The sequence below is a fragment of the Dipodomys merriami genome, unplaced genomic scaffold, assembly GCF_024711535.1.
Source record: "Dipodomys merriami isolate MVZ:Mamm:240054 unplaced genomic scaffold, mDipMer1.0.p SCAF_554, whole genome shotgun sequence".
Taxonomy (NCBI): Eukaryota; Metazoa; Chordata; class Mammalia; order Rodentia; family Heteromyidae; genus Dipodomys; species Dipodomys merriami.
The window spans coordinates 620,636-645,149 of record NW_027206129.1 but is presented as its reverse complement, the minus strand read 5'-3'; the positions used below and the strand labels follow the sequence as shown (position 1 = coordinate 645,149).

The following is a 24,514-nucleotide window of genomic DNA, read 5'->3' as shown; positions in this document are numbered from 1 at the left end:
ACACGCGCGCACGCGCGCGCGCACACACACACACACACACACACACACACACACACACACACACACACACACGGCTATGTGAGGTCAGTCCTTCAAGAACTTACCAGCCTTCGTTTAGGCTTGATTAGGGGCCGGTTCTGTCCATTCATTTTGTGGTAGAGCCCGCAGGCATTGCAAAGGTAGTGTCCAGTGCCGTCTCGCCGCCACAGTGGGGTGGACGTTGCCCCGCAGTTCACACACTCCCGGCCTTCTGGAAACAAGACCACAGATAGGTCACTAATGGAAGGAAGAAACTCAGGAAGGTGACTGACCATATGTGGAATTAGGAGGAAAAAGAAAAAAAAGAAAACTAATTTTTTTCTTTCCCCTTTTTGGGGCACATTTCTCTCTCTCTCACACACACACACACACACACACACAACACATCCCCATGCCATTCTAAGTGACATTCTAAAGGTGCCCAGAATCATGACATAAGCATTTCAAAGACCTCATCTGCAGAAATGGGACATGAATACACCACCACCACAGAGCCTTCTTCTCAGCCCACTTGACTTGATGGGGGAGGATCAGACAGGGAATAAAAAAGAAAAAGGAAAAGAGCGATCTCAACTTAAAACAGTTCTGTAAGAAAAATTCTGAGCCCTGGACAGATGGTGACAAAGCAGAACATGTTTTTCATCTCCCTCAAGTGAAAAGAAAGAAAAACAAAGGTGACCTGTTATCATCACTGTGTCTGACTATAGAGATTGATTAAATAATGAAGAGCAGAATGGAGAAAAAGGAAAGATTATCAGTGGCTAGATAGATACACAGATAATAAATAGATGTACAGACTGATCAATTGACTGACTGATTTGAGTTGCTACAGCTTTAGATTTTACTTCCAAATGAAATTGTGAATGTCTCTGGTGCCAACATAACCGATTAAGACCCAGCAGGGTCTCTCTAGAAAATGCTAGAGCTTTCCAGTCACGGATAGAAGGGTTGAGGGTAAATGAAAGCCCTAGCTTGTCCAGCCTGAGGTTGCTAGAGGGAAAGACAGTGCCAAACTTCAGACAGGAATTCCAGAAGACAGGAAGAAGAGAGGTGGGCTAAAGGACAGGAAAGAAGGGATAGAATGAGAATGCGGAGTAGAAGCAAGTTAGCCAAAGATAGGGTGTAGATCAGTTCATTAGCCAAATCCTACCTGCAGTTTCTCTTTTGCTACACACACAAATAAATAGGCTGGGCTTTTCTTGTTGCATTCATTCTCAGAACTGGGACTGGAGATCACCCAGGACTTACTTCCCTGAAGTTTGTTGGGGAACACCTTTAAATTACCATTATGCACCCAGGTGAATTTGCTAAGTGATTTTTTAAAAAATGATTTCTATAAGAGGAAGAGGACGATACTTTTCAGAAGAATCTCCTCTACATTTTTGGCTGGGGGAGGGGCAAGGAGGACAAGGAATTCCCTAGAAGGAACTAGGACCCTAATTCCCTACACAAGAAAATAATACAACTCAGGTTCATCTCCTATGGAGGCAGGCCCAAGTATCAGGTGGGAGACAGGGAAGAAAAATGAGCCCTACAGATTGCTTTGCCTCCAGAGAGTAAATCAATTAACATCAGCCTAGCAGGAAGGCTGGAGTAGGGAGAGACACCCCAGAAGACCACAGGCACTTGGACTCCCCTAAAAGGGAAAAACAAGTCTGCCTTAGCAGCTCAGCCCTTTGGAAAGTCCCCGGATCAAAAATGAGGGAACTAGGGGCAGGCATAAACACCTGTGGCCTTGCTGCAGGAGAAGTTCTACAGGAAGGTTACAAACCTTGGCAGAAGAAGGGAGTGTAGGAGGCCGAGCTTAAAGGGCAGAGCACTTGCCTAACAAGTATGAGACCCTCGGTCAGACCTGTAGTCCCAAATAAAGCCAAGTCTGCCATCTTTTCCAGTAGTCTGTCATGGTGTATTTCTTGTTTGATTTAAATGTATGTGTATGTATATATATATATATATATATATATATATATATATATATATATATACACACACACACACATACATATTCTACAGAGGAATATTTTTTTCACTATCTAAAAGCTCCTTAGCCTAGCGTCTACTCTTTCCTGTGTCCTAGATCTCTGGGACAGTATCTAAAAAGCTTGCATGTAGAGGCCAAAGGCACTTTCCTAGGCACTCAGCAGTATGTTTTCTAAAAAAGGCTTGTTTGTGTGCTAGCCAGGACCCTTTTGTTTGGGGTCAAAAGCCTGAGGGATGTGGCAGACTGAACATGGAGGAGGCGTGAAGGAAAGAGGAAAGGCATGAGTGGGCGAGAGGTGCAGCAGCTGCCTGAGCCAGGAGGTTGCAGGCCCAGGGTCCTGAGCAGAGTGGGGCCCAATGCCCCAGGTCTGGCCTGGCTAGGCCTGCCAGGGGCATCTCCTTATCCAGCTCAGATAGGAATCACCTACATCATCCCTTCCCTATAGGAGAGCCTACTACTGGCTCCATGCTTCCTCCACCCTCCACAGCAGCAAAATACCACAATGACCTGACCACCATGGTTCAGTACAGCGTGGATGGCTGCCCTGCTCCTAGGCACCCTGGCACGGAGCGGGAGGCTCTCCTAGGCTGACACCACCAGGCTGATTTCCTTTCCTTTTGTCAAGCAGGAGGGAGATGACAGCTTCCTTTTCAAAGCAACGGTTGCTCATTGGCAGGGGCTCTGCACACTAGAGCAATTTTCTGTCTTGATTCACTCGGCAAGTTTGCGATTGCCTTCTGTGGGCTTTTCTTTTCCTCTTGTCTAACTCTGCTTCTACTCTGTGACTTCAGCACACAGCCAATTTTCCTAATGGAGCCCCGACTCTTTCTTGCTTTCTGTCTTCCTCCCTTCTCACCCCCTGCCTGCCACCAGCCGCTCAGGCAGACACCCCTTTCTTAGGTGACAAGAACCACAGAGCTTGCAGGCCTCTTGACATTCAATAGCCATTCTCAAATAAATGCCTGTTGGGCTTTGGATAGAAACCTTGAAACTGGGTAGTGAAGGGGTAGAAAGAAGATTGGATTATTACTTTTTTTTTCCCAGAGTATGGAGAGGAACATGCCCATAGAGGTCAGGAAAGCTGAGAAATGACCCTCTGAGAAAGAAAGCAAAAAGGTTTTATCTTTTATATGTAAAGGTAGAGCCCAGCACAGAAAGCTTAGATGTAAAAAAAACAAACACAAAAAAAAGCAATAGGTGCTCTAACCACAGCTGCAACAGTTGTTCCAAAACTCAGAAACAACCCTGACAACTCTCTCTTCTCTGCCTCTCCTTCAGTAGCTGAGGAAGGAAGGAAGGAAGGAAGAAGGAAGGAAGGAAGGAAGGAAGAAGGAAGGAAGGAAGGAAGGAAGAAGGAAGGAAGGAAGGAAGGAAGGAAGGAAGGAAGGAAGGAAGGAAGGAAGAAGGAAGGAAGGAAGGACCCCTTCCACAAGAAAGAATTCTCATCAGTCCACCCTCTTCAGGCCAAGGGCTTCTGGAACCTTCCCCTCCTGGCTCTAAAAAGGCCCAGCTCCCTCCCTGGCCAGGTGTACTGCTCTTGGGTCTTGTGATCCTGAGAGAGGAATAAGGAGGAGGAAGTAGAAACCCAAATTTCAATGGCTTCCTCTCCCCTCCACCAAACAAACTACAACAGGCATACTGCTATTCCTAGCCTTGGTTTAGGGAAACTCCAGCTGTCTGGCCCTTTCCACTGAGTTCACTATCTTAAGGGGGGAAGGGGGGATAAGTGAGAGAAGGGGACAGACTAAAACCAGAGCCAGAAAGTGCACCATCGAAGGGACAGGCAGAAATGAGGGCAAAGAGACCAGAGTCCTTTGGAAAAGTCGCTCCGTTTCCGTCCCCACCCCTCTTACAACCACTAAACACACCTCAGAGACCACGATCACCCCTCAACCTCCTAGCCGTACCAGGAAAGAGAACTTGGTTTAAAAAAAAAATCCATTGCAACCTCAAAACACCCAAGCTTGCTCGGTGATTTTAGCCCTCTGTTGTGTGGGTCAGAACCAACTGTATCCCCATTTCTCTCCATTCCTCCACCCCCAAAACCCATTCCCTGCCAAGGACCGCTCTGGTACTGCCTGCCTCTTCTCCTTCCTCTGTCTTTCTTTATTTGACTGCACCAGCTAGCCTACCTCCCTCTCTCTCCTGCCTACTTTCATGTACTGAACATGCAGGTCTGAGTTTTGCTGTCAGCCTAACCGCATCCGGACTCTATTAAAGTTCCTAGCTCAGGATAAACAATGCAACTGTCGCGTGCAGCAGTCTGAAAATAATTGGATTAGCTAAAACATATCAACTAAATAGAGACAGTCCTGCTCAGGCAGTCGGAGTAAATGTCACCCTGGAAGAAGAAAAAAAAAAAAAAAAAAAAAAACCTGAAAACTGATCTTATGGTCACTGGGTTCCTAGACCCCTCCCTCTGAAGTTTACCAAACCAGAGCTTTGGAGACACCACAGTTTCCAGACTCTTAAAAGACAAGTGATTTTCACCAATAGACTTTTTTTTAATGGAATGGGGGGGGGGGTGCAGTTGGAGTGGCTCAGAAATGAACATCTGAAATGAACACACTTCTGGGGACAGAAAAATCTCCACAAAAATCCTATCTAAAATTGCAATTCAGTCTCATCTTTGGGAATCCCTGTCTTTCTTTGCTTCCATCAGAAACAGAGCTGATGACAGATCATCATCATCTTATTTTGAAAGCAAAAAAAAAAAAAGTTGTGTGTACATGATTGAGTGCAAGCAACTACACTAATAGGATCAATATCTGCAGCAGATTTCCAGACAGGGTTTGCTTTCTGTAAGTAGAGGAGGAAGCAGAAACGTGCACACACCTGAAGAATCTTTTGCTATCTCCACTGCTTCCCACCAGCAGAGGAATGGATGTGTCCTAAGGTAGCTTCCAGCCCAAGCTGGCACTGAGGGTTGTACAAATACAACTCTAGGTAAGAAACTGAACCGTCTGCATTTCATTCAAGTGTCCCCATCCTGAAGACACCTTCTGTTCCCACAAGTTGAGCTGAGTCGCTTTTCCTCCAAGCAGAGAATGTGAGCTGTTTTTGCTGCGTATCTGCCTACTTCTCCAACTCTCACACACACCTTTATTTCTATGTGTCTCTCAAAAGGACTATCCCCTGCTATTCACCCACTGTCCCTCTTTGAGCTGACCAGCAAGGAACAGCCAGACTGACAGAGGCCAAAGGGGTCACAGGAGGGACCCGTGTTTGTTTAGGTTTGAGGAGGTTTCGTTTTAGCTTTAAACACTCCAGATTTATTCCCAGGGCCTTCCATTTGGTCTTGGAAACTGAGTAAAGGTTACAGACAGAACCCACAAGTCCTGTGTATCAGGAGAAGGCATAACTTGGGGTTTGGTTTTCATTTTCCTTCCCCAGATCAATGGGGGACGCCCCCTCTCATCCCAACCTCTAGTTTCCAAGACAGGAAAGAAGTAGGGGAGATAGGAAGACACCCCAGATTTCTTTCCAAGCTAAAAGAACTGGAAGTAAGCAGATTGCCAAAGGGCTGGGCCAGCCCCAAACACACACACACACACACACACACACACACACACGCACACACCTCTTTGGTGGCCTCTTTTGCCCCATCCTGGATTTAGGAGGAAAAAGGTGGGGAGCAAGCGGAAAAAAAAGAATCTCAGGGAACAGCGGGCCCTACCTGTGCTGGATCGCGCCTTGGGCCTTGACTTGCACCCGAAGCCGGTGGGCGAGCCCCCCAGCAGGCTGCTGGGCGGGAAGAGTCCGGAGCCGTACTCGGGCACGTAGGGCGGGTAGGTGGTGATGGCGTGGTGGGCCGAGGACGACGCCCCTCCCAGGGTGGTCATGCTGCCGCGGGAGTGCGTGGCCTCCAGCTTCATGCTGTCGGGCAGCGGCACCTGGTACTTGAGGCACTCTTTCTCGTCCTGCCGGGCCGAGCCGGCGGAGCCTGGGGTGGACAGCGACGGGTCCGGGGAGACATCCTTCGGTGGGGTGGGCGGGAAGGTGAAGAGGTGCGGGCTGGAGTGGCCCGCCGCCAGCGAGGACGAGGAGGCCGGGGGGTAGACGGAGAGCGGCCCCGGGGAGCCGTGGTGGATGGACGTCTTGGAGAAGGGACTGAGGTTCCAGGGCGAGGCGGTGTGGTGGCTGCCCAGGGCTTTGCCGCCATCCAGCCAGGGCAGAGATCCGTGCAGCAGAGGGGGGCGGCACACCTGGCTCCCTGTGGTGCCACGGGGAGGGGAGGGGAGAAGAGGGGACCGGAGAGAGGGACACCTGTGAGCCACAGCGCACCTCCAATCTTCCCCCGGGTGGCCCCCCTCAGCCTCCCGACCCCAAATCCAGGCCTACTACTCCCCGATGTCTGGAGTCCCTGGCCGGCAGCACACACTGGGGGTAAGAGGCTGACTTGGCCCATCTGCCCATCCCCACACCCATGAGTGGCCCAATTCTGCACCACCAAAGGCCTGTACCAGGCAGGACAGAGGTGCTAGCTAGGAAGGGCTGGGGAAAAGTCCCTGGGCTTCTTTGGCCTCTCCCGGATACACGGTCTAAATCACGTTCCTTAGGGCCCTCTTCATAGAATCTGACTTGATTTATTGGACCAGAGGCGTCCTCCCCCCCCCCAAACCCCTGCCCACCCCATCCCAGACTTAATCCCAGGCAGCCTGATAAGAGAGTCAGCTGTGAATGATGATGGTTGAAGTGCAGGCTGGCCCACACCAGAGCTGGACGGCAGAATTCCCTCCACCCTAAAGAGAGGCCCAGAGGCCCGGCTCCCAGCGCCCAGTGCAAGGCCCACACTTGGGGAAGAAGATTGGGCTCATTTTAGCTTAATTTCACCCTGAGATTTGGTACTTGCTCAAAATGGGTACGGCCACTTCGAAACGCCTAAAGTAAGATTTGCAAAGGTTAGTGCATTGCGCCCGAGCCTCCCAATGCTGAATTCTGGGGTGGTATTTTGTTGTTTTTTTTAAATTCTGTTCCTCACACTCCCCAATCTTGAAGGAGAAGAAAATTAAACACAATCCCCACGTAGCATCCAAAGCCACAGTACTATGAGGGCAATATGTGAATTTTCACCTGAGACACCAAATTCCAGTTCATGTGTCTATTTTCAACCACGGTGACTCAGACCCAAGTATGTTTAGCCTTGGTTTAAAAACACACAAGTTTTAAAGTAGCCATAACTTGCACAAGGCCACACTCAGAGGATAGATGTAAACTGCAAGTGAAAACCTCCACACTCTTATTGATCTACCTGCCTCACAATTTGACGTTCTTTCTAGTCAACCATCAAAAACAATACTGAAACTAAAAAAAAAATCTTAAGACAGAGCAGAGGAAGGGGAGGAGAGCGGAGGGGGATGGAGAGTTCTCTGAAGAGCAAGACTTAAGATTCATCTTAATGCAGGAAGTAGTAGAGTAAGTAATATTAAAGCTGCATTTACCGCATTTCCACTTAACTGCTAATCGGCAGAGCATGGGCAAAAAGGGCACCCGATCTGCACATAGTATTGTTTAAAGCAGGGCTGAGGAAGCCTGCTCCCAGCTCAGCAACTAGGCTTACGCTCTGTGATCCTGGGCAAACCAAAGGCAACTCTTCAGTTAGGGGACCACAGCAGACCACCAGCTGGCTAGAGATAGAACACCTCCCTCTTCTCCCCCTGACATTTTGCAAGTATTTTTTTTCCTTTGAGAACAAACTTCCAGTTTTGCTCCCCTCCTCTTAAAAACCCACAACATTGGATTTTTCTTTTTTCTTTAACATTTCAGAACGCTTCTAAACTTCTCCAGGTGAGGAAAGAGATGGTAATTACTCCTACCTTTAAAAAAAAAAAAAAAGCTGGTGCTTCTATCCTAAACCTTTAGAGGAGAGCCGGTGTAGGGGCCGGTGTAGGCCGGAGGTGAGAAAGCCAGGCAGGGCTGCAACTGCGGGCCTGAAAATTTCTGTGGAGCCGGGTATCAGGAATCCCAACATCTCTCCCAACTTAAAAGACAGTAAGTAGTCTCAACTCCTAGCCCCGATCAGTCCCCGAAATCCAGTCCTCCTCCCCCCCCCAAGAGGAAGCGGAGATCAGCGTTAAGAACCCAAATGCACTGGGAGTTTGGGGAAAAGGTCAAAGACAGAAGTGAGAATAAATACATCTTTGGGGGGGGAGGTGGTCTTACAAGCAGGCGCAAACCATTTGAGGGGTGCTAGCCGCAACCACCCCTAGGACAACCCCAGGAGACACCGGGCTACCTGAAAGCCGTGTGGGAGAGCGGATTCTCCCGGCGGGCCTGGCCGGGAAGCCCGGGCCTCGCCCAGGCTGCCCAGGATAGAGAGAGGCCGGCCTCCCGCGGCGGGGACCTCCCGGGCCGCACTACCTGCGGGCGCACGCTGGCACCCGCCAGGTGAGCGCCGGGCCGCGGGGACCCCGGCCGGGAGAGACGCCGGCCCAGACTCTCTCTCTTTTTTAATCAGAACTCACTCAGAGCAACAACAGAGACGCCTTCGGCGCCCATTTCCGGGCTCCGATTGTTTTTTTTTTTTTCTTTCTTTCAAATAAACCAGTAACAGCACTCAGGGGCTTTCGCTTGATCTCAGCCTCCCTGCCTCCTCCCCCGACCCCAGGGAAGCCGAGCCGGGCCGGGCCGGGCCGAGCGCAGCGGGCGCCAAGGAGCCGAGGCGTCCCCGGGCGACGGGGGGCGGACTCACCGTGGTGGGTCGGAGGGTATCTCTGCACCGTGGCCCTGACCGAGTTTCCGTAGTAGGACGGGACGTGGTTGCCTTGACCGTCGATGTTAAAAAGTACATCCACTTCTTCGGGCAGTGGGTACTGCGCCGGGTCCATGTAGGAGTGGCCGAGGCCGGGGTGGTGCGTGTCCGGGTGCTGCCCGTTGAGGACGGCGGGGTGGTGGTGGCTCACCCAGCGGGGCTGATCCGCCGTCACCTCCATGTCCTCGGCTGCGCTCGCGCCCTCTCGCCGGGGCCCGGAACCCGCGCGCGCGCGCGGAGGGAAGAAGCGAAGGGCGATCGGCCTGCGAGGCTGCGGCCGTCGGAGGCCCCCGAGGGCGCTGGAGAGCTGGCTGACGGGTGGATAGAACGCAAAGTCTGGGAAGGAAAGGTGGGCAAATGAAAGGATTGGGGGAGGGGGGAATCTTTCAATGATAGTTTGGAGAGAGAGAGAGCGAGAGAGAGAGAGAGAGAGAGAGAGAGAGAGAGAGAGAGAGAGAGAGAGAGAAGCAAGGAAGGAAAAAATTCACAAACTAGATCTAGCAGATTTAAAAGGAGGGGGGGATCCTAAAAGGGAGGCGAGGACGCTGGAATTCTGAAAATCAGGTTCTTCCGTCCACGGGGGCTCCTCGCCGGCGCTCAGAGGCTGACTTTCCTCGGATCACCTGCAAGGGAGAGAAGGGGAGATCTGCGTGAGCCGGCCAGGACTGGAAACACCTGAGTCTCTGGAGGAGGGCTACACCGCCCCCCTCCCCGAGTCGCGGCGCACCCCGGGACCAGCACCCCGCGCGCGGAGACCCAGAGCTGGAGAGGCAGACAGCCGGGCTCCGAAGGACACCCCGGGCCAAGCCGGGGAGGGGGGGGGAGAGGTCTCCGGAGGGAGCCCCGCGCTGGCTGAGAGGTTGCCTGCCCCTCGGACACGTCCCTCCCTTGGAGGAGGTGGGGGGGGACACTGGTCCCGGGACTCTTCCTTTCAAGCTCCTCAGAAAAGATCCCCTTCCCCCCAAAGAAGAACTGCGTTTTAATTTTGTTAAGTTCCCTTCCCCAAATAAGATGGGAAGAAAAACAAACTTTAAAATACATATTTTTTTTAAAAAAGTCACAGTACCAACCTGGGTAGCGAGGAGCAGGGAAGAAGGAGGAGGAGGAGGAGGAGTGACCTGCTCGGTCAGATCGTGTAGCTCGCTCTGCCTCGCTCGCTCCGTCTCTCCCTCTTTTCGTCTCTCCCTCTCTCTCCCTCTCTCAGTATTTTTTTTTTACAGGGAATGCATTCTTTCTCAAAGTATCAAGACGGCGCCAGGCAGCTCAGTGTTCGCAGACAGCTGTGGCGCGACGCAACTTAAGGAGGTTCTAGTGTCATCCGCGCCGAGGGGGAGGAGCCAGGAGCAGGCCGGCAGGAGGGGACAGGATCCGCGGGCACAAGGAAACTGCAACCCAAACCCGCTCCAGGACTTCGCCTCCCCCTCCCCCCCTCCCCAACCCCGCACCCCGCCGCCCCTCCTCCCACCCCTCCACTGACCGGAAAGGGGCGCCGCGGAGGGCGGCCGCGGGCGGAGGGGCCGCGGGCAGGGTGGGCGAGGCCAGCTGGGGTTTGGGGTTGGAGGGGGGGGGAGGAGAGGGGAAGGGGAGGGGAGGGGAAGGGGTGGCGGGCAGGAGGGGAATTGGCGCTCTGGCCCTTTAAATGTAGCCTTGGCCAAACCGATTCATTGGGGGGCTCTCGGTAAGAGTTTCCCGTCCCCCTGAAACCAGCCTGGCTCCATTCATAAAGTTAATTTCGACCCACGGGCTTTCCTCCTGCAGACTTTTATTTGTTTTAATTGGCAAACTTTTTTTCATATTAAATATTGTTGTGGTGGTTGTTGTTATTATTCCATCCAGGGTATTGGAGGTTTAGGGCTACGTGCACGTAAAACCGATCGGAGGAGGGGGAAGGTTTCCCGGCCAGGTGTTTTCAGATGTTTTTCCCTCTTGGGCCAATTTCCTAAGAAGGTGAGGAATCGGGCCAAAGGGATCGGTGCCTGCGGACCCGAGCGTACGTGATCCATCGGATCCGCCCCCCCCCCCCCCCCGGCCCCGGCCCCGGGCTTTCACCAGACCCGGGTGAAAACGCCTCAGCTGTTGCAGTTGTTCTTTCCAGACCTAATAATATTTGTAATCGATGTGTGTGCTTCAGACTCGAGCGATGATGAGAGTGATGGATGGCGGGAAAGAGCTGGGGGGGGGGGGCCGCTGGGACTCACAGGTCTCCCAAAGTAGAACTAACTAGGTCTGCACTCCGGTGGCAGAACTTTTTCCTCCGCCCTGCCCGCAGCCTCCTCCTGACTCGGGCTCCCGGCATTTCTCCCTCAGCTCTGGAACGCGACCCCTCCACCGATCTCTCCCTATCCCCCCCCAACCCCCACCCCACACACCCCTGCCTCCCGGAGACCTCCCGGGCTCAGCGGGACTCTGGACCACAGTCTGCCCCAGGCGCGGCTCTAGGCTAAAGGAGCGCGTCTCCCAGGCGCCTCGTGGAAAGGGGCGTGGTTTGGTGGGGCGTGGCTAGGTAATGGCCAATCAGCGGGCGAGACTGTGGCCGGGCCGCAATTGGCCCGCTGGCGGGCTCCAACCTCTGCGGCCCGGCTCGGTCCTTTGAGCCACTGCATCCCCTAGTGGCGCTCCGGCTTCTGCAGCCACCCTGGGGGGGGGGGGGGGAAAAAACAGGGCTGAGAACAGGGTCAGGGGAGAGAAAGAAGAGTCCCCAGGACCACGCCAGGGCGATGAGTGCGAGGATGATGCCCTGGAGTGGGCTGAGGGCCTGGTTTGGGTGGTTATCTGATTTAAATGTGCTATTCCTTTTTCCATTCCTCTACCCCCATAAAATTCCTCCTTTCAAAAATCCGATCTATGAGAAGGCCATGCCTCAGGTTTAGTCGAGAAGGGTTCCTTTTGGCTAGGCCTTGTGGGGAATGCCTTGTTTTTAAACACGGTTCTTAAAGAAAGATGAGTGACATTTTATTTGCAAGAATGGGTCCCTCCTAGTTTTGGATTTGTACCTTGAGTCCCCATCTTCCTAAAAACTGGTTTGTTTGAAATTGAGGTTGAATTTCTAGATACCGAACAGAAAGAAAACACCTAATTAAAAGGGGGAAAAAATCTCCTCCCGCGTGCCTCCTGTGCTTGGTCTTGGTCTTGGCCTAGGAAAAGCGCATCGATTTTCCTTCTATTCTCACCGCTCACCCCTCCTGGGCCAGTCCAGCTGCCCGCATCTCCAGCTCTCTGCGCTCTCAAAACCTTTTAATTATTTAGTTACTGCCGAACATCCGCCGGAAACCACTCCAGCAACCAGAAGAGACGACCATACGGACATTTTTGCCAAGAGGCCCAGGATTAAGATTAAAGATAGAAATTGAAAGAAAGAAGAAATAAAAAGTGCTGCTTCTCGAGTCCATCCCGGGGGGCCCGATACCAAGCCGCCCAATCCTAATTCACCTTCTCCAGGAGAGCCCCAAATGTGCCTCTTGGGTCCCCCACCTTTGACACCCAGACCTAGGGACACAATACAGACTAAAGCGAGGCAATCCTCTGCAGGGGGTTGGGGTGGAGAGGCGACGCCAGGACTTGAAGATGTTAACTTCTGAGGCTAAGAAAAGACAAAAAAGAAAACCTTTGGCAAAGGAGGCCTTCCAGTGTTGGGGCGCCTCTCTGATAACGAGGAAGGGGGCAGGAGCATTCGTTTTAATTCAATCACTGCGTGCGGAGTCCGGCTGCACTGAGGGTACAGGAGGGCGACCCCCATCCTTGGAAAAATAAATGATCTAAAGGCCCCTGTGGGTCTGGGTGGTTTGAGGCTGGCAGAGAGGGGCTGGGGGGCCTGGGACTCGATGCCCGAGGTAATGGAACCAGCCTGCAGGGGGTATTTAACATGTAATTCCCAGCCGGTCCGCCCCTGTTCCCGGACTGACAGTGGGTAATTGGGTAAGAGGACGTTGCTCTTTTGATGGCCCGCGCCGGCCAGTCTCGCCGACGCCACACTGGGTTTGACGTCACGGGCCCAGCCCCAGAGTCAGAAGCACAGATGGGGGGGGGGCAGGGAAAGGAGGGGAGGGGGCTGCCGAGGAGGGAAGGCTGAGGTCGGCTCCGGGACCCTCGGGGAAGGAAGGGGGGGAAGCTGGGAAGGGATCGAGGAGGGCGAAGCTGCGGCGCGTGGCCTGAGGCGGGGAGCCAGGCTGCGGGGGTCTGGGTCAGGCCAGGCGCCGGCCTGACCCGCCTAGCCGGCAAACGCAGGCCGAGCTGCCTGCACTCTGGGCGGGCAGGGGGGAGGGGAGAGGGCTCGAGGCTGGGACAGGGGAGGTGGAAGGAGAGAAAGGTGGCCCCGATTCTCAGTTGCCGGTGCCCACCAAGCTGCTCCGGGTCTCCAGTGGAGACCCAACAGCTCCCTCCTGCAGACCTGACGAGACCCCTCCCCAAGCACTCGGGTCGGGGCTTGGGTGTAGCGAGTTCCTCCTGCGGCCGACCTGACCTCTCGCGGAGGACGGAGGAGGGCCCACCAAGGATGCCACCAGCACCGATGCTTTGGGGGAGCGGGGTGAGGGGAGACCCAGGTCCTGTGAGGGCAAGAAACCTCCCTCGCCAGGGGAAGGGTCTAAGAGACGCCCTGGACACCTGGAGTCCAGCGCCCTAGCGCCGCGCGGATGAGGGCGCATCCACCGCCCTCCGAGAAGCGGGGATTCAGGAGCCAGGGCGCAGGGTGAGCCAACTTGGCCCACCGCAGGCCCGGGCCTCCAAGAGGCAGTTGCAGGCATCAAGTTAAGCGGGGTATGTGTGCCCTCTTGGGGAGAGGGTAAGAAACGGAGTCTCTTCTGGGTTAGGAATAAACTGAGACACCCACGCCCCGCGCGCGCGCGCACACACACACACACACACACACACATGCCCCGTGTGCAGGTCCCTCCCACCCGCCCCTCCTGGGGCCCGGGGAGACCCCCCATCTCCACGGAAAGGGGGAACAGAAACTGGAGGCCTCCTGGGTTCCAGGAGGTGGAGCAGGTTCCGCAGCCTCAGCCCTGGGGCTCGGCGTGGGGGGGGGGGGCGACCCAGAAAGGCGGAAATCCACGCAGCCGGCGGCGGCGGCGTCACCCACCCGAGCCTGGCGCCTAGCGCATCCAGGCGAGCTCCGCGGGGCCGAGACGCGGGGAAGGCGTAGCCTCGGGGTGTGAGCGCTGCCCGCCCGGGGTAACCGGCACAGCGGAGCCCGGGGGTCGAAGTCCTAAAGTTACTAATCCAGCGCCGGGGTGGGGAGCGTGCCTCGGACCGCCCGGGGCGGTCATTTGAGCGTGTTTACTTAAGGACTTTGCAAGTCGAGCGCGCGCGAAATAGTCGGATTTCCAGCGAGGCAGCAAATATTTGCAAGCTGGAGAAAGAAGCGGAGCCGGGCCGCGCCGTCGCGTCCCTCCCCCCCGGAGCCGCGGCGCCGGCTGGGGCGGACCCGGACGCACGGTTAAGCACTGAAATGCAGCCCGGGGAACCTGCAGGGCTGGAGGCAGAGGGGGCGGGGGGGGGGGAAGATGGTGAAGGCGCGGTGCCGCACCGGAGGCCCGAAACCAGAGACCAACCCGGGGCTCCGGCGAGCCGGGGCTCGGGGAAGCGTCCTGGTACAGCTCGATCCATCTTCGATCGGTCAATAAAAACGGTGCGAAACGACCAGGGTCCTCTGAGCGTCTGGGGAGGAAGTGGAGGGCAAGAGGTGTCGAGGCCGGCGCCGCCGCCGCCGCCCCTTCAACCAAAACCGAGTTCTCTGCCAGGCGGTCTGCAAAAGTGATCGGTGGGGGCCCGGGCGCAAATCAATCGTGTGGGACTTGAGAACCAACAGTGTGCGGCTCGGCGGCGGGGCCTTTAACTTGGTGTCTCCATCTTTAACGGTGGCTATTGTTGGAGCAATTAGCCAGAGACAATAACCACCGAGAGGCTTTTAATTCGAGTCGTGCGCTGCCTGCAGCCCAGTCTCGTGCGCTCTCACCGAGTGGCCGGGGCTGCTGCTGCCCGCTTAGGGGAGGTCTAGTTGGGGCTGTGCTGGTTCTGTTGCTGGCCTGCTTTGTTTATGGAGCGGATGTGATCAGAGGGGAGACCTAGGCGAGAGCCACGTGAGACAGGCCCGGCAAGGAAACCCCGTCCTTGGCCTTCTCTAAATCCAGTTGTGCGCCAGGGGATCGCCGGTGCCTTTGGGCTGTGCGCGCCCGGGCTGCGGCCGCCGCGCGTGTCCCCGGTGCCTGGTGAATAAAAGCCCAGAACGCTGGAAATGGAAATCGGCCTTTCTTTCTTTGATTTCTGGGCCGTTTCCCCCCCCCACCCCCGCCCCGACCTGGGCCACCTAGTCCGTTCTAGCTTCCCAAAGGGGGTAGGAGGAGCAAAGGAGAGACCCCTGCTTGTGTGGCGTAAACACCTCCCTCTGCTCCCGAGCCAGACTCTACCCCCTCCTCAGCCGCGGCCCACCGCGGATTAGGTTACCGTGGCCCGGCGAGGATTTTTACTGGATACGAGAATAGCACAGGTAAAGCTGTATAAACAGCTCGCCGGCTGCCCGGCCGAAGGTTACGCCGGGGACACGGCCCAAGGCGCCACCTCTGGGCCCTGGCTGCGCGGGTTGAAACCGCTGGAGACCCCCCGCTCCGGCGGGGCGCCCCCCCGGACAGCACAGGTTCAATTATATATCTCTATCTACATATATGTGTATATATATATATTCTATATCGCCACCCCCTTTTCACGTTCCCGCGTGAGATGAAATGCCAGCGGGGGAGAAACATCAAACAATGTGATGTGTGGAGAGAGGAGGCAGTGAGCCATGTTGGCTGGAGATCTATCCAGATCTAAGAAAAGAAAGACGAAACACAAAAGCAGCGATCGGGGAAATTGGGGAAAGATGGAGGATGAGTTACCCCAAAACTCACTAGTCAGCGGAAGGTGGGTTGGAGGTGGGAAAGGCGTCTGCGGGCGCCCACTCGCCCTGGGGTCTGCCTTGGCTGGGAAATGAGCCATCGTTTTGGGGGTGATATGTGGTTTGATTTACTCTTTTTCTTTCTTTTATTGTTTTTATCTTTTTTTTCTCTCCCCCCCCCCTTTTTTGCTTATTCATCTATCAACGTTGAAACCTCGGAAGGAAACCCGCCCAGGCCAAGAGAAGCAGCAAACGACTCGGAGAGTCAAAGAGAGAAGAGATGCGCCCGAAGATTAACTCCTCGAACTCCGCCCCCCCCCATCCCCAGCCGGGGTTGGGGCCCTCAGCTTCGTGGGATGTTGGTCCTTCCCCCTGACACTACCATCTTCCCCCTCCCCCGGCTGAGAAAACCCCTTGATTGCTGAGAGATAAGATAAAAAAAATAGAGTAGGCAAGGGGGGGTAGTGAAGTGGGGGTTCGGACGGGGTGAAGACAAGACGGCGATTTCTGCTTTGGGGTGTGACCTTGCTCACGTAAGGGGGTGTACCCCGGAGAAGCCAGGAGTTGGAGTGGGGAGGGGAAGAACTCCTACCCCCCACCCCAGAAGGCAAAGGAAGGCGTTTCAACGGAGGAAAGGTTCGGCTCCCATTTCTTGCTCCCTCCTTGGCTTCTCGGTGGAGCGAACAGGAAGGGTTGACTGGCCCGCTCCCCCAGACTGCGAGCAGCTTTCCAGTTCCCAGCCTGGCACTCGACGCTTCTCCTCTAGGGAGGCCTCTGGTTCAACCGCCCAAGCACCCAGGATTCCCACCACCACCGCCCCCCAGCACCCAGGGAAATGGCGAGCCAGGGAGGCCGGCTTCACCAGTTTGAACGCTCGGGAGCCGCCAGGTAGAACCTAGCATGGACCTCACATTTTGGAAGGAGGGGCGGGGAGAGATGTACCGATCGGATGACCCGGGTCACTTCGTCCCTGCCCCACACTGCCCAGGGCTTCAGCTGGCCACACAGCTCCAGAGCCCCCGCCGCTGGCTCGGCCCCAGCCCTGGCCGGCTCTATACCAGCCACTCCAATCTGGCATTTCTGGAGAAGGCGGGCTGTATCTTAGGGTAATGTGCGTTCACTCCTCTGGATAAGCCTGAGGAACTGGAAAACACCCCCACCCCACTGCTGCGGGACGACCTACCACCACCAGCCAGGGGGGAGTGGGGGGGGGTTGTTGTTTCCAGTGGGGTGGATGGAAAATTGGGGAGGGCAATTCTGTTCGGATCCAGGAGCTCTCCCCACGGGCTGGCTTTTTAAAAGCACGAAGGGTGTGTGCCTTTGGTTGCACAGAGACCCTAAGTGCAGAAGCTGAGCAACTATGCCGGGCTCAAGGGTGTAAAGATCAAGATTTCCCTGTTCCCCTTTTGCCTGGCTCTTGGTCAGTCCGGGGGCTTCGCGACTCTCCTCCCATGAAGCATCCCTGCTCACACTGGTTTTCTCTGCCCCCGGCCACCTCCTGGTCTCTAGCAATTTGTTACATGAAATAAAACAGCAACCAGTCACAAGTGCCTATCGGTTCACGGGCGCCTGCAGGCCCTCAACAACTACAAACGGACAGCATGGCCTGGAAGCTTCCTCCACTCCTATCCCTTCTAAACCGCACCCAGTCAACAGGACCCTAGCCCAGCTGGACCAGCAGCCAAGCCAAGGGGGCCATCAGCCCCAAATCTCTCCTCTCAATCTCTCTCTCTCCCTCTCTCTCCTTATCCCACCAGTTAAGAAAAAAGCGATCAGAAATATTCCAGCTACAAACAAAGACATAACCAGGGGAGAGACACACACACTTCTGGGGAAAATGTCTCCAATAAAAAAAAGGACCAAGCACAGCAGTCTAGAGGTGATGAACCATAACCTAGAACTAGAGAGCAGGGGATACTGTGCTACCCCTCCCCTTCCTTTATCAGACTCTCCAATTCTCAGCCCATTCCTTACAGTGTCGGGACACAAATAACCAGAAAGAGGGGTGTGCAGGGCTGTTCTCAGCCACCACCGCTACCGCTACCACGTACCTGCTTCCCCGAGGCTGCTTGACTTCCCAATAGAAGGACTTTATCAAACCAGCATGTGAGGTACTCACGCTCACCTGTTCCAGGTAGCCCTGCCTGGCCCCCACCTCATATATCTTCTGCAAAAAGACAGAGTCAAAACATTACGTGAAGGAAAATGCAGGTTGATGGTGCCCCGGTTTTGAAAGGGGACAAAACAGTTCCAGAGCAAAGAGAACTTATGCAGGGTAGCGGGTGCACCACAGCCATTAGCCAGCAACCTCAGAAAGTAACTCGCTTCAACCTGGAAGTTGGTTCTTCTGCACCCTCCCCAAATATGGGTATCCATCAATAATCATGGCAGCTGGACACTAATCATGGGACTGGACACCCACTTCAAGTCTTGGTCTTTCTGAACCTATACACATCACAACCTGGTTCAAACCTGCAGAACACAACGCTCTTCCGAATAGCACAAACATGACATGGGAAAGCCCGAACTCCCCCACGAACAGCAGCGGGGAGCGGGGATCGCCTAGCACCTCATTCAGGAAAGACCCCTGAAAACACTCAATCCTTTCCGGCTGCAACTCACCCCTCCCAGCCTGCCAAGGGCAGAACAGCTCACCAAGACCACCAGCACTACTTTTTCCTGAGCAACCAGTAAAGAAGTGGGAAAGCTGTAGGAATGCTTACTTTATCATTCACCTCTTCAAAGTTCTTAAACCTCCACCCCCCAATCTCAGAGTCCTGGTGAGCAGGGTGTGGAAATACAGGAACCAAACCTAGGGAGGTAGGCCCACTTCCAACCCTTGAGCTGAACAGACTAGAAGCACCGATGTCCCTTTCCTCAGGCACCCTTTGGTAAGCAAGAGGAAGAAATGATGTATATAAAAGCAACTCGCCCTACACAGATTTACCATTCCCTCTTCCCTCCCCCACCTTTCCTTTCAACCTTGTCTTCCTAGAGAAACTCTCTCTCAGTAAAGTCTTGGCGATCTGGCATCCAGAAGAAAGTCTATAGTATGTCCTCCCTGCCCCTCCCATTCCTCACAGCCTTTGGTCAGTCTCTCTTTTAGGGAAGATGGGTTTTCCCCCCCTTTCACCCACTTCAGAGCGCTTCTAGAAGTCGAGGGATCTTCTGACCACCAGTGCCCCGAGGCCATGCCGGCACATCTGGGCTGCAACTTTTATCATACTGCTCACAGCTGCATCCTTAATTATATGCAGAGACAATGAGCCTACACATACACTTGTAAGCAGAGCAAAATAAACACACAAGTGACGCTTGGGACATTGCAGTTTCCTTTAGAGGAGGCACCTGAGCAAATGGGTTATTTTCTCCAATTCGCCTCCCCCCCTCTGTCTCTGTCTCTGTGTCTCTCTGTCTCTGTCTCTGTCTCTGTCTCTGTCTCTCTCTCTCTCTCTCTCTCTCTCTCTCTGTAAATATGTGTCAGGCCCTTGCTATGCATTGCCACCAGTGTTGATTTCTCCTCCAGCCTTTTTTTTTTTCTTCTGCATCCCTAATTCTAATAGCTCGTTTCTTCCCAACAAGAACATCCACCCGCTCACACAGCCCGCACGCCCAAGGTCACAGCAGAAAGCAAAGGATTTCCCCGGGCATCAGAAGGAACAATGAGGAGGAGCGAGGTCTAGTTCACTTTCTGGCCGAGGCCGCGGTGCCCGTGGTAGGTGGGAGCTCCTCCTAATTCCCTCCACGTGGAGCCGGGCTGGGAGGGCAGAGGGGGACGGGAGCGGGCCGTGTTCACTGACCTGGCCGCCGAGCGGGGGTCTCCGCAGGCAGAGGGGACACGGGGAGAGATGGCCACCGCCGGTCGTCGCCGCTGGAAGTGCTCACTGCAGCTCCGGCGGGCTTCCAGCGAGAGGTAAAAGCTGGGTGCTGTGCATCCTTGCGGGGAGCCCCCTCCCCTCCGCCTCCCCCCCCCTCACTGTGGAGAGCCGAGCTCTTCCGGGTTGCGCAGGGGGAAAGGGAGGGGGAGAAGGAGAAAGAGGGAGGGAATCAATTTCACCCCCTTTGCAAACACGCAAACCGCACATGGAGGGGGGGCGGGTTCTGACACGGGGAGAGTCGAGGGGGGTTGGCAAGAAAGACGGCCTGAAAACCTGAAACCTGGGGGAAAAACACCCACCGAGCCAGCCCACCGTCTTCTCGTCTTCTCGTGGGGTTGCAACGAACACCATCCATGTCACCAGCCCTGGCGTGGACTGGGTGGTTAACGTTCAGTATAAACGCGGTGGTGACATGTTTCCGGCCTCTTCTGGAAAAAGTGGGGAACTCGATAGGTGCACCAAGGGGTGCCCCCAGTAATGATCGGTGGAGGAGCCAACTAACCCCAGGCTGTACCCTTCTGAGGCTGGCCGGCCCCACTGCCTCTGGCTCTGGTTTAGGAGCAGGACTCGGGGCTTGGGCTTGAGTTCTAGGCACTCACCGTACAAGGCGAGGTAGGGACGCATGTCCACCCCTGGGGGTCCAGACTGGAGGTTTAGGAGAGGGAGCGGAGGGGGTCCTAACTCTTAAAAGAACAATTCTAGAGAAAGTACAACCTCCAAGAAGCGTGCGAGAAGGAAGCAGGAAGCAGGCGCTTCCAGAAATACAATGTCTTGAAGGAAAATGGATCTTGCCTGTCTACCTAGGAGCTAATAAAGTTCACCCTCCCCTTAGTTCACCCCCACTTTCCCATTCCAGGATGGCGAGTAGATCGCAATCATCCAGGAGAGAATCTGTCCTGAATAAATTTCAGCAAAGAGTAAAATGAAACTCCATAAACATTGGGGTAGAAAGGTCAGAGTCCATTTGTTTTGACAGGTAGAGTTCTGCCCTTCACAATATTTATATGAAAAGAATATGGAGACTGACTTTAAAAATAAATACATCTCTCTCTCTCTCTCTCTCTCTCTCTCTCTCTCTCTCTCTCTCTCTCTCTCTCTCTCTCTCTCTCTCTCTCTCTCTCTCTCTCTCTCGGAGGGAAAAATAAAAACAAAAGTTGTCCACAGTTGAAGTAGGAAAGCCCGGACTTTCTGGGTAGTCCAACCTGTCGAGGAGGACAGGAGTTTCTCATTTTCATAGGGCAAAGCATTTGGGGGTGGCCAGTGTCTAAGGAGGGCAAAGCAATTGGTCAGCTCTGCGGGGGGGGGGCAGGCAGGAGGAGGGAGAGGAAGAGGAGGAAGGAGGCCTGGGAGTTCAGGGTGAGGGTACAATCTCACTGTGCAGGGCCAAAGTGTGGATTGGACTAGCACCGGCTGAGGCCACATGAGGGAAGGCAGCAACTCCCCAAGATGACCAGTCTCATTCCAAAGGTGGGGTTCTAGCCCCATAAACCCCACACCACCCTCCCCTTGACACCCCACACCTCTCCTGACCGCAGAGAGGTTGTAAAGCCAGAGTGGGGGCCTGGAGAGCTCATTCTTGGTCTCGTTGTCCAGGAAAAGAGAAGGGGGTTCCCTCTGTTTAGGGAGTCCCCTCCCCAACCTGGTCGTGGTCACCCACCTAGCGCTTCCCTCTACATCCCCCCCCCCATCCTGTCCCTCCCGCCTTCTGCCACCAAGTGGCAGCGCCACGTTCTACCGAGGGTTTCGAGGTCTTCACCGTTTGGGCCCAACCTGTTGCTTCTGGGTTTTGAGGGGGATAGAGGCCGAGCACCCCGAGAGAGCCCCGACCCTGGGGAAGAGGAGGGTCGCAGGTATTTCGGGGCGTGTGGAGGGCTCCAGATCCCCCCTCGTTGTTTGTTAGGTGCACGTCGCCGGGTGGGAAGTAAGGAACATGTAGGCAAAGGGCGCGTTTGTCACCCAGTGACCGTTGTCCCTTTGACCTGGGGCTCAACTGTACCCCCAAATCGCTGCCCACTGCGCCTCCCGGGAGGGGGGGACCTGGATCTAGTCGCCCCGTTTCCAGTTGGTTTTGAGACTTCCCTTCTCCCTCCCTTACCCCCTCCCAACAAGTTCTCTTAGCATGTGGGTGCGGCCACTGGTGTCCACTGAGAGCCCCCCCCCCCCCGCACCCCTCAAAGACACGCGGACCCAGACTGCCCAGCGCCTGCCTCCGCCCGTGTCCGTCGGTCCAGCGGCCTGGCTCTTAATGACTTTTTCTGCTGACACGGGCACAAGCTTGGTACCAGGTAAAGGGGTGGCACAAGGCGACCCCCCAAGAAAACCCCAATTCTACCTCTCACAAAAGCAAGCCTTAATTCCAAGAAATGGCACGACCACCGAGACACGGCTTTAAAATTAATAAAGAATATGTGAAGGAGTTCCTTTTTAAAAGATCTGGCTTTTAAATGGCATGATCAGACAGGGCCGAGGGGCCAGCCAGACGTAAGTCTTGCTATCTTGGCTCCTGGGGTGAAAATAATATTGATAAATTATTCCTGGAGAGCCCAGGGGGAGTTTTCAGGGTGGAGAGTAAGCGGGAGGGGGAGCATTTCGAAGACAGAGAATTTAATTCAGAGTTGTGAGCCAGGTGAGGACACCCCCGCTTGCATTCACCGAACCCCACTTTCTGGCTGTGACTAAAGCTGTCATCCAAGGACGTGAGCTTCATACTAGGCAGATCGTCCTTTAATGAAGCTATAAGTTGCTTTCTGAATTTTAAAAGTTCCCACCCTCCATATAGTGTGTGTGTGTGTGTGTGTGTGTGTGTGTGTGTGTGTGTGTGTGTGTGTGTGTGTGTGTGTGTGTACCATTGTGGCTGTGAGAGAGAATTAGGGAAATAAAATAACACTTCATATTTCGGTATTCTTGAGGGGTAACAGAGGCAGCCCCCCTCCCCCGCCCCGAAACCCACAGGAGAAAATGGGAGGGCTCCACTTGGAAGATTTTCCAGCATCTTTTCATGGAGTCTTTTTGTTTGTTTGTGTATTTGTTTGCAGGACACCTGGGCCACTCAGACACACAGGAAGTAGACAGCCACACGGACACTGCTCCTCGCTTCCAGCATCCACACCCACATTCTCTGCTTCACAGCTCCCTGACTCCCTTTCTCTTCCCTGGTGCACTTACACTGGCTGCTTTTTTTTTTTTTAAACCATTTAGCCCTGGGCCGGCAGTTCTGCTTCTCAAATGTGGATTCAGAGCTGAGGTTAGAGAGATAGATTGAGACTCCTTGGCTTCAGGACCTTTCCTGGAAGCAAATGTATCATCTTAATTGTCACCACCATCTTCTACTTTAAACCCCTCCGAGCCTTCTCCTACTTCTCCACCTTCACCAGCTCAGACATTTGATTGGATTTTCAACAGAAAGGAAAGACTCTGGGCATGTGGAGACAGAAGATGGATCAGTCAATATCTCACGATAGAAAGAGTCTGGATCTCTCCGATGGCCAGAGATAGGAAGTTCACCTGTTGGATAAAGAGAAAAGAGATCTTACAGGAAGAAATAATGGCTTCCAGAATCTCCAGTATCTTTTTAAGAATGCCTAGAGTTGTTGTAGGAGGGGGTAGGAACCCCCAGTGGTATTTACTGTCCAACTTTTCAACACTCCATTTTCCCCTAAAGCAGGATTTTTATTCTCTGCCCATCAGTCTTTAGGGTCATCCCCTCTCCCACCTTTTTCCATTTAATAAAAACATTTCTACAGCTACACTAAGGTTAGTTTAGGTCTCGGTAATCCACTCCAATCTTGCCCTTGGTGTAAGAATTCTAATCGTTCAGTCCCATTCAGTCAGATGTATTTTCTTCTACATATTTGAGAAAAACAATTTTAAAGGAAGTACGGCATGGACTTCAGCTTCTTTATTCCCCTCCCTTTTAAATACATTTAAAAAACAACAAAAAAACCAAGCTCTACTTCTTGAACTATGACTTGGTGTTTTTCTGACCAAGAAGAGCTGTGAGGGGTCAGATTGGTGGTGGGTACAGGGTGGGGGAGGGGCGGGGTAGTATACAACTCTGAATGTCTCAAAAGTTTCAAAAAACAATGACTAGAAAAAAATTTTAAAAACACAACATTCAGACCTATTCCTTCCAGGCGCCCTAAACAAATAGCCCCGTTTGCAAATTCCTATCAATTATTACGTGATGGGAAAAAATCCTATCTGAAAATAAAGCACGTGGATGTGGAGAATTTTAATTAAATCTTACTGTGGATATAATAACATGGAAGTGATTTTTCATTCGGCGCTTCCCTGCTCACCAGTGTTTTATGGCGTTTTCTTGCCTCTGACTTTATTTTAAAATATTAGACGAGGTGGAGAATTATAAACGACTCTTCCCTTATCTGTGCTGCTCACATATCCAGGATCAGAGGAGCTGATTAAGAAAGAAGTCAGAGGCAACGTTGGATTCATAATGATTTGGAATAATGAATCCTTATCTCTGCTTTCCAGATTATCTGCCTTTCAGCTCCCAATGTTTTGTTACATGGGATAATTTATTGCATCTAATACATCACAATGAATCTGATGGTAGAAAGTGATGGCCAACGTTGTGAAAAGGGGTCCCTTATTTTTTATCCCGGGGCAATGAAACTGCTTTTTGCAGTTTTTAATTGGGAAAATATAAGGTAGATCTGATAAAGAGAGAGAGAGAGAGAGAGAGAGAGAGAGAGAGAGAGAGAGAGAGAGAGAGAGAGAGAGAGAGAGAGAACTGGGTATAATCTTGCCTGCTTCTGCTTTACCACGCTGCTCTTTAATTAGTGTGTCAATTTCAGGCTGAAATTAACAAGATCGACCTGAAACCAGCTCTTACTTTCTCCCCCAGTGCCGAGATCCTAATTTTTAACATGATTTATTTTTATGAAAAAGGAGATAATTAATCATAAACACTGACTAAAGCACAGGGCCAAGTTGAGATAAAATGCCATTTGCATCTTTATATAGAAAGATAC

The 24,514-nt window shown here is 53.5% G+C and overlaps 1 protein-coding gene across 3 annotated transcripts in view; it reads right to left on the bottom strand.

The window, feature by feature from the left end:
* LOC138811989 (trans-acting T-cell-specific transcription factor GATA-3) overlaps positions 1 to 19,960 on the bottom strand; it is a 31,334-nt gene extending 11,374 nt beyond the window's left edge. Inside the window, exons 1-5 of one of the 3 annotated variants that reach the window (XM_069999939.1) lie at positions 19,823 to 19,960; positions 19,446 to 19,545; positions 8,712 to 9,394; positions 5,697 to 6,233; positions 105 to 250 (exon numbers count right to left, since the gene is read on the bottom strand). In XM_069999939.1, the coding sequence (XP_069856040.1) occupies positions 105 to 250; positions 5,697 to 6,233; positions 8,712 to 8,952 (924 nt within the window). In that variant the 5' untranslated portion in view covers positions 8,953 to 9,394; positions 19,446 to 19,545; positions 19,823 to 19,960. Of the gene's footprint in view, positions 1 to 104; positions 251 to 5,696; positions 6,234 to 8,711; positions 9,395 to 9,841; positions 10,097 to 19,445; positions 19,546 to 19,822 lie in introns of those variants that run through there. The other 2 variants (XM_069999940.1, XM_069999938.1) reach the window with 2 other exon arrangements.
* Positions 19,961 to 24,514: the final 4,554 nt, after the last annotated feature.